Source organism: Cryptomeria japonica, chromosome 9, assembly GCF_030272615.1.
Source record: "Cryptomeria japonica chromosome 9, Sugi_1.0, whole genome shotgun sequence".
Classification (NCBI taxonomy): Eukaryota; Viridiplantae; Streptophyta; class Pinopsida; order Cupressales; family Cupressaceae; genus Cryptomeria; species Cryptomeria japonica.
Window position 1 is genome coordinate 617,740,448 of NC_081413.1, and position 20,228 is coordinate 617,760,675.

Sequence of the window (20,228 nt, forward strand, 5' to 3'; positions counted from 1 at the left end):
GGCTTGGAATAGATAGAGACGGTGATGGGGGAAGGAAGACGAGAGAGAGGAAAAGAAGAGAGACATGCATGTATACAAACATATATACATATATCTATATAAATATATGTAAATATAACTATAGATATGCATATATACATGCATAAACACATATTATATATGTATGTCTATACATATGTGTATTATATGCTAAGTTTACAAGCATACATTTTTGATGTCTTCATAACCTGTACGGGTTTTGGGAAACTCAAAATGATGTTTTTCATAACCCGTACGGGTTTTGTGAAACTCAAAATGATGTTTTTCATAACTAGTACGGGTTTTGGGAAATTCAAAATGATGGTTTTAGGTTCTACATAACCCATACGGGTTATGTAGAACTATGAATGGTACTTTTTGTTTTTCAAAACCTGAGTGGGTTATCTTGCACATCAGAACCTGTGCGGGTTTTGGCTTGGTAAGAGGGTTGGAAAACAACCCTAAGACTTCCAAGCCCATTTTCCCTCCATTTCTGTCCCTTTACACGTTTTTTCATCTTCCAACATGATTTCTCAACTTCATCATCATCAGGTTTACAAATGATCAAGTGGGTATCTCTAAAATTACCACCATAATCTCACACGTCTTCTCATCTTTCTGACCATATAAATTTTTCTATTTTTAGACAACATTAGCATAGTAAACTTTAATTTTCTTTACCAGTGCCTTGACAGTCCTCACAGACATACATCTACCATTTTTTTAATAACTTTTGATATACTTGACCAAATTCAAAATAAATTGCATATTATTGTTCTACACTAGATTCTATATATTTCAAAAAAAAAAGTTTTCATTTTTGATTACTTTGATGCAAGTTATGCCCAACGCACGAACAGGTACCAAATTTTCAGGATGTGGTCACTTAAAAAAATCATTAAAAAAAAATACTCAACGAAAAATTACAAAAAATACACAACTTATAGATCTCAATCTTACCTATCATCCGACCAAAGACTTTTGCAAAATACTAAATCTAATTATATATTTTGTGCAGTGCATGAAAACAGCTATGTTATGTTTTTCAGAAAAAATCAAGAGCAGTTTTTCATGCGAGAGAGGTTTGACCCTCTTAATCTTATCCAATTTTAAAAAACTTTAGTGGTTTAGAAACTAGATTCAGAGTACTACAATTCTAATTATTTTCTCAACTCCTAGTTTTGAGTGGGTGACCTTCAAATATCTCTTTGAAGTTTAGGTTTACCTGTTTTCAGAAAGAAAGAAAAAAGTGGCCACTTATACCCCCCTTTTTGTTCACCATCTTGGTGCACTTGCCCTCTTGCATGATGTTAGTAGATAATTTGGTATTGAATTAATGTCTAATATGACCCTTAATGTTGAAAATGGAAGTTCTATGCTAATAAAAATAGAAAAATATTTCAAAACCTATAGAATCTCTTAGATTTACACCATCCTTGACAATAATGCAAAAAAATTATATTTCCCTATTGACTAATAATATGGAGTAGCTAGGTCATGCACTTCAACTCAACGGATTGAATCATCCTTTATCAAGTGACTATTGACTTATTGGGTATTACATTTAAATGTCATATTAGGGACGTGTTCTCTTAGTTGGAGGGAGTATTGTATGTACTATAGAAGGGGTTTTATGAATTCCTAGGAAGTTGAGTTTAGCAAATAAACTTACTATACTAGAAAGAAATTCATATCAAGATAAACTCAAATTTTATGGTATAATTATGCTTCAGGTTGTTGTTTAGGGCTATTTCTATTGCAACATGTTCTATAATTAACATTGATCGATATTTCTATGTGTAACAGTTATTGATGCTAAAGAAATGGAGAGGATAGAAATCAACATGAATTCATTTAAATAATCAGTCCAACCATTAAAAAAACAAACTCAAACCATTTCAATAACATATAAAAGAAGATTAGTAAAGAAGTTAGTTAGGAAAATAAGCAACTAAATGAACATAATACTTCCCCATGATGTTCCCATGCTATTTTCTCTTCCTTGTCCTCCTCCTCTCCAGATCTTGCTACTATGAATGTTGCTCTTACCTTGACCACCAACACAAGGATGGAAAATAAATATTGGGAGATGGTTGATGATAGTGAAGTCTTGAATGAAGATTTGAATCAAGTATTGGATGTCAAATAGAAATTCCAACTAGTGAAAGAGCTAAGACATGATACCAATCCTTCCTACAAAAGAATTCAAATCCTGAAAATAAATATTATGCATATTGATAATTCTTGTGTCCCCCGACAATGAAGGAAAGGGTTCTATTTACAGGGAAAATGAGGCAATGGAGGGTTGGGACTGATTTAGCTTAAGAAGGACTAGGATTGCTTGAGGATTCCACGATTCTCAATCCATGTGCTCTTCTTCAAGCAATCACATGTTGACAAGTGTCAACAAGGGAAGACTTGAGAGGGAAATGGACAAGGCCTTAAAGGCTTGAGGGGACTTGAGGGTTACCATGAATGGTTGGGTTAATGGGTAAGCCTTTAACCGGGGGTTGGGGGAATGTGCAAGGGTTAAAGTGGGGTTTAGGATGGTCAAAAGCCCATGTGGATTTGCTTGTAAAAGGGAGACGACATTGAAGGCTTTGTAAGAGACTTAATGGTTGAGAAGTGACTCCTTCTTAATCTCATGATTTATGAATGTGCAAACAATTAAGGGGTGATTAGGCTAATGACAGGGGGTTTAGAAATTATTAAGGGAGGGTTAGTGTGCAACTTTGCATTTTCTAGAAAATGCAAGTGGGTGACGAGATTTAAATAAAATAAAATAATCATTTAATTAAATTTATGTGTTGGAGGATAAAGGGATTTAAATAAATGTGAGAGAGGGTTTTTTTAAGGATAAGATGAATTAATTGCACAAATATGTTTTGTTTATTTAGCTGGGTGGTATAGCATTTCGGTGTAGTTTGAGAATGGGGAACATCTAGGAAGGGAAACAAACTAATGTGGGCCTCTATTTCAAGAGAAGCTAGAGCAATCGAAGAAGCATACGGGGAAAAAATTGTATCATAGCAGCAAGATCACCGAGAGCATAAGAAATAATCAAATAAATATCAAATATCTATTTAATTAAGTGGACAAAAATGAGTGTCTACAATTATAAGCTACTCAATAATTAACTAAAGAATTAACATAACATATTGAAAGAATTGAGTACTAACTAATCAATAGAGCAGCAACTTTACCTCAAGTGGCCTTGGTTGGGGTCGTTGCAATCGTCTAAATCAAAGGATTTTAATTAAATATTTACTCACATTTAACTTAATACCATATGATAGAAGCTATTTTTTATTGTCGTGCAAAGGAAAATATTCAAATTGTTAAAAATCGATGTTGCATTCATTTTTTGCATATTCTATAATGTATAGACTAGTTAACTATCCTTGACTATTCTTAGTCAAATATGACTCCTATATTATAAATGTTCATTCATTCCTAAAGAATATGAAAATTATTATTTCTTCATAAAGACACAAAACAAAAAACTTTAGGAGTAAAATACTAATGTAAATCTTCTAGATTATAATTGAGGATAGAGATTATTGACATGTTCAAATAGTTGGCATAATGCATGTACTAAATCTCTTGTCTTCCATCATCAACAATTTTGGAGTTTCTCTTCACCCTTTATGATATAATTCATTATTTTTGTTCTTGGTTCTAGTGGATACAAATTCCTTTGGCTATAAGTATAAGGTGGAGAATACCTCACTGGCTACCATGGATGCAAACTTGATCTTCTCAAGAGCTAAGGCAGATATTCTACCTCCTATTCTAAACTATCTAAACTACTCGAGCTTTCTTCCTCTTTAGATCAATTGTGGGTTTTTAGATAAACTCACATGGTATTTGGGTTTACTTAAATCGTGTCTTTTTCTTTTTCATTTTTGGATACAATACAATGATAAAAATCCTAGCTTCTCTTAAGATAACACTTCTCCTATGTATAAATACTTCCATAATAGTGTGCCATCATAAATTGTATCCACGTACAATTTTGTCCTCGCCTAGACCTCACCTTGGTGCTTTATAATTTGATGCCTAATGATAGTTTTGAGTCTGCTCACACCACCTCACAAACCCATATTTGTACAATTTTGTCCTCGCCTAGACCTCACCTTGGTGCTTTATAATTTGATGCCTAATGATAGTTTTGAGTCTGCTCACACCACCTCACAAACCCATATTTTCACCCTCTCTCTTATCTCTACCCCAAATCTAAGTCCTAATTCTCAAGACCAGGGCATTGGGTGCTCTGGTCCTAGCTTAAGACCAAGGCGCCCAATACCCTGGTCCTCTCAATCATGACCCAAATTTGGTCCTCACAACGATCACATCAAGTGAGCGAGAAATTGGATCCTGTGTCGGCCTACTCCAAAAATTCAAATAGTTTTCAAGTAGTTAGGTATAAAAGGAGTTGTAACCCTCTCATTTGAAATCTAATAAAAAATCCTAAGTCATCTAATGATCCTAAATTCAATCCAAGTGAGTAAGTAATTAGACATTCATCAAGCATTGGAGAAGATTAAAGTCAAGTTCAAGCATTCAAGATGGCATCCATGATCAACTTTCTATGAAGACATTCTACAAGACATCCTAAAACACTTGCATGAGGATTCAAGCAAGCTTCATCGAGGTATACATTTCAATTACAAGCATTTCATTTCATATCCAACCTTTCCCTCAAAATGAAAGCATCTTGCTGCAATTTCTATTACAATTATCATTTCAATTTCAAGGTTAATTCCTAAACTAGGGTTTGACCCCAAGCAAACCCCTATCCACAACCCTTTTTTTCCTCTCTTACTATGTGCAAGGAATTGACTTAGGAATTGTACATAGAGATTCCGACAAAGTTGATGATGAAAAATATGTTTAGATTTCGATGGAGCAAAAAGTAGAGGACCAAGGTGAATCCTAGCTACTCAGTCCCAAAAAATCAACTCAAACTTTCAAGAATAGGTTTTGATTCTCTTCTTTTTCTCAAATGCCTTTTTGTGGCTCTGTCTGATACGTGTAGTAGTTTGTTTTTACTATTTCATCTCAATTATCATTTTCTTCATCCTAAATCATATAGTTCAAAGTTGATTTCAACTAAAAGAGGGTGGAAAACTAAAAACCAATGAATCTAATCAGAATCTCAACACTTTTCTTATTTGGATTGTGGCTATATCTATTGGATTCACCCCTCTTTCAATGTTTTGGTCCCTTAGGTAAGATTAATGGTTTTATTATCTTAATTGGTGAAACCCTAACTTTCCTCACCAAAACAAATAAGATCCCAAATCTTGTACTTTTTCACACCTATACCATAACAATTGAAGATGCATTTAACAACCTTTTCTTCCAAATTTAACCTATTTTCCATAAGCTTGGGCCCTAAAACCAAACCCTCTACGATGTTTCAAGGAGGGATTTCTTTGAATGGTTTGTTGTCTTCTCAATAAGAGTTGATGTAGAAAACTTGTTGATTGCATAACAAGTCATGGAAATTATTTTTGTCTAAAATTATTTTTATAGAATATCCCCAATAAGCATACTTATAGCCCTCTTCATCAATGTCACAATCATACATTTTGTAACTTCATTATGTTAAGGGATATATAAAGTTATCTTATCTCATTCTATATCATTATCTTTATTGTAACTATCAAAATCTACTAAACAATACATCATTGTATATCATTATCTCTATAGAACCTATCGAAATCTATTGAACAAAACTCACCAGGTCACTATTTGTCCTCAAACACCTAAATTTTTTACGTCTAATTTTCCAAAAGATCCTTAAATTATTTAAAATAATTAAAGACTTTAGTTTTACATCCAAATCCTACTATAATCATGAATGAAAGGTACATAATACATAGATTTAGAAATTTAAGCAATGCTAACATGACTCGAAAACATCAAAATGTACCAAGTTCAATAACTCAGAAGATTTGTGAGAACTTTAATAAAACTAAACATGACTTTTTTTTTCCATAAATACATTTCTCGCAATAATTGAACTCAAGATTACATCCATTTAACCCCATAGCAAGATTCTTTCATGGTCCAAAGACCCCCCTTTTCACCAATATGATTGAATCTTTGGTGTCATAACATCATTTCCTTGGCAAAAAGTTTTATTTTCAAAGAATGAGCACTCTTAGGTACCCAATAACCATGACTATTGAAAGTGGATGCAACACATCTCCTTATTGCTAGTTGTAATGGTGAAGGTGAAAAATTTACATATCTTTTCACTAAAGAAGAACTATTACACTAAATTGCCCATGTATCAAGATGAAATAAAGTGCCAACTCAAACACCCTTTCCAAGCACTATATCACATCTAACCATCTTACACCATTCACTTGATAAAATAACCCTCACACCAATACCATTTAATTTAACTACAAATAAAAGATTTCATATTGAACCAAGAATATTTAACAAACATCAATACCCTTTACACATCCATTGGGGAACCTAATCAAAATTCATCCATGTCCAACTATTTGCAAGTGAGAATCATCACTTGAGGTACATGTTGCATTCATTAAATTTTTCATACTTAACGAACCAACTCCAACATGAGGTCACATGGAAAGATGCACAAAAATAAATAATCTAGTCATCTTTCAACACACATGTAATCAAGGATGTGACAAAAGGAATTGCCATCTTCTTGACAGGATGTATCTAAATATTTTTTATTTTTTATTTTTTTTATTAGATTCTTCTCCTTGTTACATTCCTTTCATAAATATTGAAGTTTGTCACAGTTCCAATACAATGCCTTGGACTTGCTAAAAGACTTACATCCCTCATGGGATTTAAATATTGGCTTATCTTTCTTTTCATTCATCTTCTTGTCTTTTTCTTTGGACATTCCATGAACTACGAGGGCCTCTTTAGCCATTTAAAATGTTTTCCTTTGCATCTCTTCAAATAGTAATGATGCGACCACCTCATCTATCTTAAAATTTGTGATAGTACTCTTAGTGGCCTCAAGGAATATACATAGTCTCGTGAATAAAATAAAGAGCATAGTGAGTCATAAAATAATCCTCCTCCTCCATTTCCACTCCAATAGAGTTCAATTAGGCAACAAGCATATTGAAGGTAATCAAACGATCAAATATAGATCCACCATCCTCCATTTGAAGAGAATAAAACTTATTTTTCAAGAATAACTTATTCACTCAGGAGTTAGCCTAATAAATTTCACCAAGCTTCTTTTTAAAGTTTATAACAGATAGTCTCTTTATGAACATTAAAAAACTAAATCTACCAAATGGAGTCTCACAAGATCCTTAGCCTTTCTATCCATAAAACCCCAATATTCTTGTTTCATAAATGGTAGAATAGTACAAAATATTATAACTCGTAGATCTATATCAACAAGTCTATCCCCCATCTTAAGTTTCCACAACTCAAAATTACCACCATTAAGTTGTCCCCATTTCTATCATTCTAGATGTGTTTTTCATCTTGTCCCATGACAAAATAAAATAAACTCTCTAAGAAAATTCTCATTCAATCAAATATTAGTACAAAAACCCTTGTACCTAACAATGAAGATCAAAGGTTCTCAATCTTTGATACCAACTGAAAGGAAGTAAGGCATGTGAAAACACTTCCTATACCAATGTAATGAGGAGAATAAAGTGCAAATTTTAATATTTTCAACTACAAAAAAAATTAAAACACTTATGAACATAAAACATGCAATATGTCATAACACAAGATATATGTGGGAAAATTCACAAGAAGTATGACACCCAAACTTGGGTTTGAATTCAAATGCCAGCTTCTTGTTCCTCTTGGTACTTTTTAGCATATTATGTCATATGTTACAATATCATAACTTTCATATTTGACCACCCAAACTGAATTGCCCCAATTTGTCCTCATTCAATATTTAAAAATGTGTTATATGGTAAGTGTATTAATCTATTATAATGTTGGTCAATATTCTAATTTCACCTCCCTCTTGCACGCTCTTACACATCATATAATTTGACACATGTAACTCCCTTCATGACAACCTCACAACCAAACTATGTCACTTCAAAGTGGAAGGTTTATCTCCTCACATGAGGCCAAAAACTCACTAAAGACAAAATCTAGTCACCCTCCAAATAGGACACCATCTCTCCTATAAGAAGACAAAGTCAGTAGAAGATGAAATGGAAAGTGCCTATAAAATATCTCAAAACAAACATTGGGAAAGCAAGGTTAAGACACGTTTTCCCAACAATTTTTACATCAGTTGCATCTTGAGCCTATATTACATCTCTTATTATCTAGAGTTGTTTATGATCACACATTGTCAGATCATCATATTAGAACATATATACCTTGCTCTTATATTTACTTATCACACTATCTAGAATTTTTCACAATCCTACATAATTATATCATGCCTCTTGGAGCATTTATACCTTGATTTTACATTGATTTATCGTAATATTTAGAATCTTTTATGATACGTGACATTGATATACTTTCATATCTTAATCCTATATTGTTAGAGCACTTATATATCTTGATTTTGCAATACCATGATCATCATTGGTTTAGTTTATTATTGTGATCATCACTAGTTTGGTTTATCGTTATTGATCCACACCATTCTTACATGATTTTTCTTGGCCATTAAAGGTCATATCACCATTGGCTTACCCCGTGATGGACAACATTCCTCATTCTAAGATCTTATATCCACCTCATTGGTTCTTATCATGATTTATTATTTGTTATATGTTTATTATCATCTCATAATTTATTATTTATTGCTCTTATAATATAGGGTGATATTTACTCACATGGTTATTTCCAGATGATGTTAATTATCATGCATGAGACCTTTCCATCCTTTAATTAATTGCCCCCTAAGGGCTATCTATTGTAGGGGGTATTAATGGTCACTAATGTTCTTGTTTGGATCTTAATCTTTCTTGCAAATCAAAAGCTACTTTTGGAATATATTTCTAAACTATTTTAGGATTTTATGGGAGAACACACACAAAGGGTATATCCACACGATCACATCTTGTAGGATCCATTATTTTATATGAAACAATGGTCATATCATTTATGTTTGAATGTTTAATTTACTATATAGGTATGTTTTTTAGTACTAAAGACTTTGGTATGCATGATCATTTACGATTCACATGCACTTTATAGTGAGGGTAAAATATAATGGTGAAATTAACATCCCCATTCTACTTTTCATTTAGTTTTTTGACCATTTTGAGGAAATGTCTTTATACAAATATATGGTAATAAATAGTGCTATCCTATGTGAAGTTGGCACCATTTTCCTAGTTTTTATCTACTTGTTTAGGCATACATCTCTATGTTACACATTCAACCTATCTATCTTATAGTCACATCCTTGCATGCACTTATATCCATCTAGTCATTATACACTTTGTCTCAACCCCACACCTAATCTAAGATGGGTTTGCAATTATGACCTGATGTCCTTGTGGTTGTGAACTCATTCCATCTAAAATCCTATTTCAAAATTTAAAGTTGAACAATAAACACCCTTTATTTTTCTCACCTAGATCCAACTAAACAAACACTTGCATTATTTAATGGCATGCCTTCACATGTAAAGACGTTTATTGCACACTCTAATCATCCAACGAAGCAATCATCTAATCATCCTAGATTACTGAAAGGTCAATTAATGCTAAAACACTTAGATTTTATGCACTAAAAAGAGTAACAAAACTTCATCTTAGATATTTGTTTGTCATCTTCAATCTTATGTACATTTTTCAAAGAGTTGATCAAGGTAAAAGATCATCATAACTTGATTGTATTACAATCTATCAAAAATGTTTTTTAATACTATATATCTCACAAATAACATAATAACATTAATCAAAAGAACAAAAGAAAAATAATCTTTCTAAATACTAAGATAAATTCATTAAAAAAAAACCACAAGAAATCAATCTAAAAGATTAATGAAACCCAGATATGAGCATATCCAGAAACTTCTATCAAATCAACATCATTTTTCTTTTTAATGTTTGTTCTCCTTGCTGTTGTATTATTTGCCCTAAAAACCTTGTTCCGCCAACCTAATTTGACTTGTAGATTATTTAATACAATTTACAATGTATAATAGTTGTTAACGTACAATGCCAAACCATTTGTAAGGGCGATAGAAAAGTTGATTTGTCAAGACACGCGAATCAATAAAAATTATTTCATTTAATTTTCCTTTGCAATCTTTAGTTTGATTATAAAGTTAATATTGTTCACATGTTATGACGTTACAGCTGGAGACGTTTTGTTTTTATTTTGAGGAAATATAAAATCAATAAATGGTAAAATTTTGTAAAAGAGCTCTTTTTTATTTTTATTTATATCAGTATTTATTCTTTTGTACTAGCTCTCATCATTTTCAGATATCCATTTATTTCAGTTATTTATTATAACAATTTGTCTACCCCTTTGGCCTAGATATTATTTGCATAATTTGGTTGTTTGTCTATTTGGGGTCATTTTTGTGGTCAAGTCAAATTCATATGACAAATTTAATCTTTTTTTTTTTTTATTTGAATTCAAAATTGGCCCATTGTCCTTTCCCCCCTTTTTTTCACCTTGGGTTAACTGATACACATTTTGCAAAATTTAGTGTCATGTGCTAATATTTAAAGACATTCAATGTGTTCCTTGTAATTTTTTGAAGTACAAAACTCCTCTCTTGTTCTAGAGCATTAAAGGACCATTCAACGATGACACGTTTTGATTTGGTGTAGTAAAAAGATTAATCAATTTGTATACATTGTCTTAGGAGACACACTTGTGACAAAACAACAACCCTTCCAAGGTATTTATAAATATTACTATGAGTAGAGTAGATAGCTATTTACTACAAAAATCAAGACGCGTGTTGTACACTTACGCAAGGTCAAGTCTAAATCCAAATGACAAATCCATAATCACATACCTAATGCAAACTAGAAGACTCAACTCCAAATAGAGTATAGGATCAACGATGAAAATGAGGCATTTATTTGACTATTTAGAATCATCATCTAAAGTATACATTCTTCAATCAATAAGCCAAGTACCCCTATCATTCTCATTTACTTTCCAAAAATAACAAGTATAATTATTAAATTTATCAAGATCCCAACTATTATTAATTAAACTAAGTTTATTGTGCTTGTGTGTATGCATGTTATTGGATTAGTCTAGACTACATCTAAGGAAAGCTTATTTCTCTTACAAAATTATGTCAATTGATCATACAATGTGCATCATGAGTAATATTACTATTTTATATTGTATTAAGCATAATATAATAGAGAACACAAGGAATAACACAACAAACAAAAGATGCAAACAAGTTACATTACAAGAAACAACCCTCTACCTAACTTAATACATGCCTAACACTAATGCATAATGTGTGTGGCACTAATTAAGAAAATAGTAGCATAACTACTATATAGTGCCTCATATGATGTATAAAATACAAAAATGTGAGATTATGGAGTGCGCCAAAACTAATAATGAGACCTAAACAATGAGTACATAACATAGATAACATGAGGCTAGTAACATCAAAACTACTAAGATCAAACTCATTGACCATGGGGCATTCCATATCCATTCTAGAAAATCTAGTAATCCAATTGATTATGGCTTGAACATTATGAAGATGATTAAAAATAACTCTCTTAATTTTGCCTCCAATATGTAGTATTGGAGCTAGTAAAGATTTTATTGGACTTTTCACAATCTACAAGATCTTTGTTGCCACATATTCATGCTTACCTTAGATACCTATAGCTATTATTGCAAATGATTGACTTGTTTCTCAAGATCCTCATGAACCTTCAATTGTTCCTTTGGAATTAAGGTTATGTTTGAGATTCATAGTGACATTTTTGAGTGAAGTAATTATAATTTAACCTCTAGGGGAAACAAATAAAGAGAGAAGGTAGTTATGCACTATAATTCTAACTAAAGTTAACAATAACTTGTCAACAAGTTTTAAAAATGATGTTGTTAATAGTTGAAAGGACTTTAAAAGTTTATTTCCATGATTATTTATGAGGAAAAATGGCAAGTAGAAAGGACATGAGGGAGAGACACATGTTATAGGCATGAGTGCAAAACCATGAACTGTGCTTGGCAATTTTGGTCTTGGCATAGAAAGGAAAATTAGGAGAGGGGTAGATGAATGCAAGTGGAAACCAATGAGAAGCTTGACATGTAGGAGTTCCCACATAATGATTTGGGATTATGCAACAACTTTGGATAGTCATAATTATAGGAGTTGAGAAAATACAACACCACAGGAGCCCAAATAATCTCTGCAAGCCGAAAAACCTGTTACAAGGAGAAGCAAGGAAGCAAATACAGAAGGAACAAAAACACAGGAAAAATATGCTCCAAAAGATGAGAGCTCAATAATCTCCAAAATGTATTGTCAATAACAATCCTTCTTCATACAATGAAAAGAAAGAACTCAACCTTTAATAGGTCAAGAAACCCTAAAAGGGAAAACCTAGGTTTGCACATAATAATTAATAAAAGAATTAATTATATGCACCTAAAGTTAGCTTAAGTGTAAAAGAGATAAAGGGAACTTAAATAATTAAACAAATATTGTTTAATTAATCAAGTAAATACCCGAATACTCTAACACCCCCCCTTAAGCTAGACTTAGGGAGAAGCTAAAACCTAGAACAACTACTGAAAGCAATAAAGATGGGTCCCGACAATAAGGCCTAATCAGATACCCAAATACAATGAAATCTCTATGAAATGGAGAAATAGAGAAAACCACGTGGGAACAAAACTCTACTCCAAAAAGAGATGGAAAATAATACCACTGAAGCATGAAGAACCTGCAAACTCTGTCGAAGAATAACTGCTGATATGAAGAACCTCCACTGAAATAGAACATGACCAGGTAGAGAAGACTGTAATCTATATGAGTGCCCTCAAATGACACTACTCGAATTAGAAGGCAAACAAGGCAAACAACTGAAATCGAAGATACAGATGGCATGAGACACTAAAGCCTAAAGAGCTGATCAATCGAACCATGGAAGCATTAGAACCAACAGGATAAGCCTCCCCATAATGTTGAAGAGGGACAGGTACACTGAAAAGAACGACCAACAAGAACTACATGACGAAGAACCAGGAACATCAAAGGTGCTGAGAAAAGTACATGGTGTCGTGGAAGGAACACTCACTTGACACACATCATGAGGTAAATGTTGTGGAAGGAACACTCACTGGACAAAAGAAGATGGCAAACAACAGACAAACATCAACCCCCTTATGGCACTTGATCAATAGTGCATGTACAACTAGACTCACGATGTGCAAGATCCCAAATAAACAATGCATGATGGCACTTTATCTCAGTGTGTTTGCATAAATACAAGCTACAATGATAAGAAGACTGGAAATAGAAATGTGAACCAAAATAGAGACATCCTACTCAGAGAAGAGATCCTAGGACCTGAAACAACCACGATATCCACCAAAGTGCTGAAAAGAAAAAAACTGAATAAAATATGCATGGAGAAAAATCAGGAAATAAAACTCAGATGTCTGGAAATTACAGAGCACACGCTTTCCAAAAATATAAATTTTTTGAAAAATAGAGTTCGGATGCTCATTCTATGTCTCCCAGAGTGCAAATACTAGACCTCACTTTGACTGGAAAAAAACACAGTCAAACAGCAAAATTGAAAAAAATTACCAAGACCATGAGATTAGGCTCGGAACTAGCTTTCCGATGCCTATTCGTTTTCAAAAAAATGACTCTGTATGCCCAAGATATGGCCAAAAAACCAAACCCCCCTGAAAGAGGCAAAAAAGGGAGTCTGGTGGCTGGGCGGTGCTCCAGTGGCCAGTGGGTGGCGCTCCGGTGGCGGCCTGGCGGTGGTCCGGTGGCCGAGAGGAGCTCCAGTGGTGATTCTGGGCGGAGCAGAGCCGCTGGGCGGTGCGATCGGGTAGAGCGGAGCTGACCAGCGGTGCTGCACGCGGGGGCCAGGAGCTGCAGCAGTGACGAGAAGGCGGGTCGGGGGCTGAGTGCGGGTGTCGAGAGCTGCAGCAGCGACAGCACCAGGAAGCAACGATCGTAGGGAGGCAAGTGCAGGCAGCGGGCTCAGTGGTGGCGGCCGCAAGGAAAAACTGCCAACGAGGGCTAGTGAGCCAAGGCCGGCAGGGTGCCGGAGGCTAGGGCCGGGGACTGGCAGGAGACCGGAGGCCAGCATCGGCAGGGGGCCAGGGGCTGAGGTAGACAAGGGGCGAGACTGACATGTCCGGTCACCGTACGACAACCAGACTATTAGCCCGATACCCTAAGAAAAAATACAAACACCCCCCCCCCCCCCCCCCCCCCCGAAAAAAAACAAAAAAAACAATCACCTTAATTTTTTTCAAAAATATCAAAATCCGGCTTGCATGCTGTAAAAAGGCAAAAAAAAAAAAGTTGAAATTTTTTCTCGATTTGCGTGCTAGGGTCGTACGGCTTGGATCTGAGAAAAAATACTCCCAGAGGCTTAGGAACTAAAATAGGTCAAATTTTATATGACTATAGGGGTTTTCGGGCCTTTCTGAGCACGATGGTGAGGTTCGTTTAGACCCAAAGTGCTCAGAAAAAAAAGGTCAAAGCCTAGGTACATAAAAAATTCCTGAAACCCCAGATCTGCTTCCAAAGCAAAAAATTCTCAAAACAAGAACAAGTAGCTGCAGATTTGAAGCTCTAATACCATATAGGAGTTGAGAAAATACAACACCACAGGAGCCCAAATAATCTCTGCAAACTGAAAAACCTATTACAAGGAGAAGCAAGGAAGCAAATACAGAAGGAACAAAAACACAGGAAAAATATGCTTCAAAAGATGAGAGCCCAATAATCTCTAAAATGTATTGTTAATAATAATCCTTCTTCATACGATGAAAAGAAAGAACTCAACCTTTAATAGGTCAAGAAACCCTAAAAGGGAAAACCTAGGTTTGCACATAATAATTAATTAAAATAATTAATTATATGCACCTAAAGTTAGCTTAAGTGTAAAAGAGATAAAGGGAACTTAAATAATTAAACAAATATTGTTTAATTAATCAAGTAAATACCCGAATACTCTAACAATAATCGGTGACTAAGTTGGTTTCTATTGGTGTCGAGAGAAAAAGAAAGGGCAAAATAACAGAGAAGTTACTTATAGATGATTTGAGAGGGAAGAATTAGATGTTGAGGGCATGAGGCCATCTCCAATATTTGAAAAAAAATCAAGGAAATAAAATAGATAGCTTGATACTAAAAGGGGATAACTTCGTAAATATTCATCATATATTGTGACATTATGTATGATACTGAATTCATGCTTGAGTTGTTGTCATAATTTTTAATTAAGGTTGGTCAAATCCCATAGGTATCAAAACACTTGGTTCCCCCTTTAAAGAGTTGTTTGTATTTAAAGTTGCGAATAAAACCTAAAGGTTTCTCATCCTACTAAACCAAGTTATTCCACAAAATGGAGGAGGTGAAAAAATTGAGAGCATATAGACATTATTCAAACTAGGTAATCCACTAGGAGAACAATTTCTAGGTCCTTCCATATGTTGTTGAAAGGGTTTGAACTTAGGTATTTTTAGAATGAAGTTAAAGGATCTCATCCTTCTAGTCCAAGATGCTCCATGGATTATTACTTGTGGTTCATTATATTTTAAATAAAACCAAATTGAAGAGGTGGAAAATCTAAAGCCTAATTGCTAGTGTATAAACCAAATAAAGCACAAAATAATGCATTCAAATATACAACTAAACCATTATACCTTAGCTTCTACTCTTCCTCTGATTGAGCCTTTGATGAAGTATCCAATGCGCCCAAATGCTCCACTTGATTAGACTGGCTCCAAGATGGGATGTGGATTGCTCTCCACACACAACACGATTGGTGGATTTGGATTGGATTTGGACTATATTTGAATAATGATGGGTATGGATTAGATGAGAGAAGATTTGGGCATTATGATGGCGTGATGGATGATTTTGGATTCTAAATTAACAACATAAGCTTGGATGAAAAGTGGATCTCAAAGGATGAAATGGACAACATAAGAATGCATGAAAAGTGGATGATTTTGTGAAGAGAGGAGACTACAATTTATAGATTGGAGGAGGCCAAAATGAATGGCCAAGCTTGATTTTGGGATGAAGGGTTGAGATTGATTTGAGAGGGAGCACATGGATTGAGAGGACAAGGTGTGTGATTCAAGAGATATGCCATAAAGGCATTTCTTGTCCCCACATCTCTCGAGGTTCATGGGGGAGAGCTCCCAAGTACATTGGGAAGAGAAAAGGAATTTAAAATTCCTTGGGGAAAGGGAGAAGGAATTAAAAATTCCAAAATAAGAAGATGCATGGGGAGATTCAAAGAATCTGAATTTCTTTAAAAGGAGGTGATTAGGGATGTGCAAATGATTGAGGGGATTGATTAGGTGGCTTAATGAGTGATTAGAGTGCAAGTTGGAAAGTTAGGAGGATGTGACATGAGGAGAGAGAATGAGCAGAGGAATATAAATTTTGGGAATGATGATAATCATGCTTATAGAAGAACTAAGCTAAGTGAGGATTATAAGAAGTGATTTGTAGGAATCACTTTAGTTAGATTAATTAATTAAAATTAATTAACTAAGTGGGTTTTAGAATAAATAATGATTGAGGTGACTTTAGAAGAATGGGGAAATAATTAATTTATTGATAAATTAATTATTGGAATATAGTGATAAGATTGATTAAATTCGATTTAATTAACCTTAAGAAGAAGGGAATTAACACAATTAAACTGGTTAATTATGTTGTCAAGCTTGAATTAATTAAATATTGATTAATTCTGTTTATGGTGAAAATGGATATCAATAATAACAATATTGAAAAGCTAAATGAATTCAACCACCAAACCCTAGCCTAACAACAACAATGATCCACCATAACATATGAAGATTACTTAAGACAATGCAAATCAAATGAAATCACAAAGATTATACCATCACATGTCCAATAGGGTTTTGATCTCCATTCTTCCTATCACCATTGATCTTGCTTGATATATTTGCTCTCAGATTTTATGTGCACAAGAGCTCAACAAAGAACGGAATGTGGTTGCAAGTAGGATCGTAGTGTAGCCAAGTCCTTAAGATCAATCATTAGGGTTTGATAATGAAGAAGGCATCTCCTTAAATAGAAGACACAATAAGAAATGGAGGGATAAGATTGAGAGGTGTAAAAAGGAGGTTGGCTAGGATTAAAGGGTAGGTAGAAGAAATAATAAAATAATGAAAGAGGTAGGTAGTGTAGGAATTAAGAGATGAATGACATGTGTCATAGGTAGAAAAGGCTAATGAATTAATTAATTAAATAAAAATTTATTTAATTAATAGAAGAAATGAGATCAATTAAATAAATAAAATATTTATTTAATTTAGGAAAAGGATAATTTAAATAAATAAATGTATTTATTTAAATGAGAAATAAGGCTAGAAGAGGATAAATTAATTAATTAAATAAATAAAGATTTATTTAATTAATAGAAGAATTAAGCTTAGATAATTAAATTATTTTATTTAGATAGGACAATTTTAGGTGTCTACAAATTCAAATATGTCCAATTAGAATCTCCCTTAAAGGCCTACACAATCCACTTAGATGTTAAATATAAATCATGGAAGAAATTCTATATGATTAGAAGGCCACATTTGTTCTTTTGTTGAATATAATGCTTCTAATAAGTAGTTAGCATACCCTTCTTGATGCCCTACTTGACCCCCCCAAAAAAATATGATACACCAAGTGGTTATAGTAACTCTGAGAAGTCAACAAGAGAAACAAAAACATGACTATGAAGGGGGATTTTCTTTTCCACTTGGATGTGTTGGCCCAAGGCTTGTTGTTGTGCCAAAATATCAACCTATTAATTCCCGATACAAACACCAGAGATAAACAAACCACGAGAGGCGTTTAAGTCATGTCACAGATCCCTGAAGGCGATGCTGAACGACCAAAGGGACAAAAGTACTGCAATCGAGGTATTCAAACTCGTAACCTGAGCTCTAATATCCTTAAGAATATGTTTCATCAACATAACTTGAGTACAACAAGATGTTGTTGCAATGCATTCTGCTTCTTCAGGAGATAGAGATATTGAATCCTACTTCTTACTTAGCTAAGAAACCAACCTGTCTCCCAAGAAAAATGCATCACCGCCAGTAATTTTCCTGTTATCACTACTTCTGGCCCAATCAACATTTGTGCATGCTTTTAGCACGAAATCTCCACTCTTCTTGTACCAAAGACCAAATTACAGAGTCCCTTTCAAGTACCTAAAAATCCTTTTTAATGCTTGCTCATGTGACTACTTCAGGTTAGCTGAAAAATATTGGAACTAGACAGACGACTTGCATGATATCTAGTCTATAGGTAATTAAATACAACAATCCTTCAATCATAGATCTGTACTTCTTCTAATCAACTTTTGGAGATATATCATCTTTGCTCAATTTACAACTAGCAACCAAAGGGGTTGCAACTAGTTTATAGTTCTCCATTTCAAACTTCTTTAGCATCTCTTTGACATATTTACTTTGAGGAATAAAGATTTCATCTTCTAACTGTGTAACTTGTAGACCAAGAAAGAATGACAACTCACCAATTATTGACATTTCAAATTCATTTTGTATATCTTCTGCAAACTCTTTATATAGACTGCCACTTCTTCCAAATATAATATCATCAATATAGACAACAATAATCAATAGCTTGTTATCTTCAACATTTAAGTAAAGATTGTTGTCAACAATACCTTTTCTAAAATTTTGTTGTAGTAGATATATATCCAATCTATCATATTAAGCTTTAGACGCTTGTTTGAGTCCATACAATGCCTTCTTCAATCTGCAAACCATTTCTGATACTTCTAACAATCTGAATCCATCTGGTTGTTCAATATATACCTCTTCTTCAAGTTCTCTGTTTAGAAAAATTGACTTGACATCGATTTGCTATACCTTAAAGTTCTTATAAGCATAGAAATCAAGAAACATTCTTATAGCTTCCATCCTAGCTACTAGAGCAAAAGTTTCCTCAAAATCAATACCTTCAACTTGTGAATACCCTTTATATACCAACCTCGCTTTGTTCCTTGTAACTTGTCCTTTCTCATTTAGCTTGTTCTGAGACACCCACTTAGTTCCTATCACATTTTTGTCTATTGGTTTGGGTACCAATTCCCATGTCTAATTCTTCTATGTTTGATTCAGTTCTTATTATGTTGCTTTTACCTAACTTTCGGTTTTGCTTACTTCCTCAAATGATTTAGGTTCCACCAATGAAAGAAAGCAATAGTTTTCTTTCTCATTTTCTTTGACAACTCTTCTTCCTGTCTAAACTCATTTGTTTATATCTCCAATAATCCGATCCTCTGAATGATTCTTTCTCACATATTTGGTTGGAGTTTTAGCTACTTGCTCATGTCCTTCTTCTCCTTCATCCTCTTCATTTGTACCTTTCTCTCTATTGTCTTCTAGATCTATCTGTTAGGGTTTCAAGCAGATCCGAAGCAAATATGAACTAACAATTATATACAGATTTAAATACAAAAGATAAAGAAATAAAACAAGACACAGATAACATAGAGATTTAACGTGGTTCACCCAGAATGGGTTACATCCACCATACACAGTCATCCAATCTTTCTTATTATCCAGCAAAAATAGTACATCAACCTTACAATGCCTTAAGCATCCTAGCCACTTATAACATGCATTTTTAGGGCAAAAACAAAGTCGGCCTTTTTAGGGTTTTATTACAATGTCGGTTTTCATCAACAAAAAAAATACCCAAAAAAAAAAATTCTCAGGGGCTCCCGCCCCCGAACCCACCCCAGCAAGGATACGTGCTGAGTGTACAGTACTTTGCTGATCAGTCGCCCCATTTCAACAGTCTCCCTCTTGGAGACTGATCAGGCTCCACACCGAACAATCTCCCACTTGGAGACTGATACTACACAACACCACTGTACATGCAACATCTGTTGGATAAAACACTAGGACTCGACTGGTATAAATTCCACAATTATCAATCAAGAAGACCAACAAAAACTGATGAAGAAATCAACTTCTCCTATGGAACTGCCTTC

At 33.9% G+C, this 20,228-nt stretch overlaps 1 protein-coding gene across 1 annotated transcript in view; it reads right to left on the reverse strand.

The window, feature by feature from the left end:
• The window catches only part of LOC131079425 (replication protein A 70 kDa DNA-binding subunit A-like), a 36,284-nt gene extending 21,984 nt beyond the window's left edge, over positions 1-14,300 (reverse strand). The window contains exon 1 of the mRNA XM_059211838.1: positions 14,053-14,300. Within this exon, the coding sequence (XP_059067821.1) occupies positions 14,053-14,300 (248 nt within the window). The remainder of the gene's footprint in view (positions 1-14,052) is intronic.
• Positions 14,301-20,228: the final 5,928 nt, after the last annotated feature.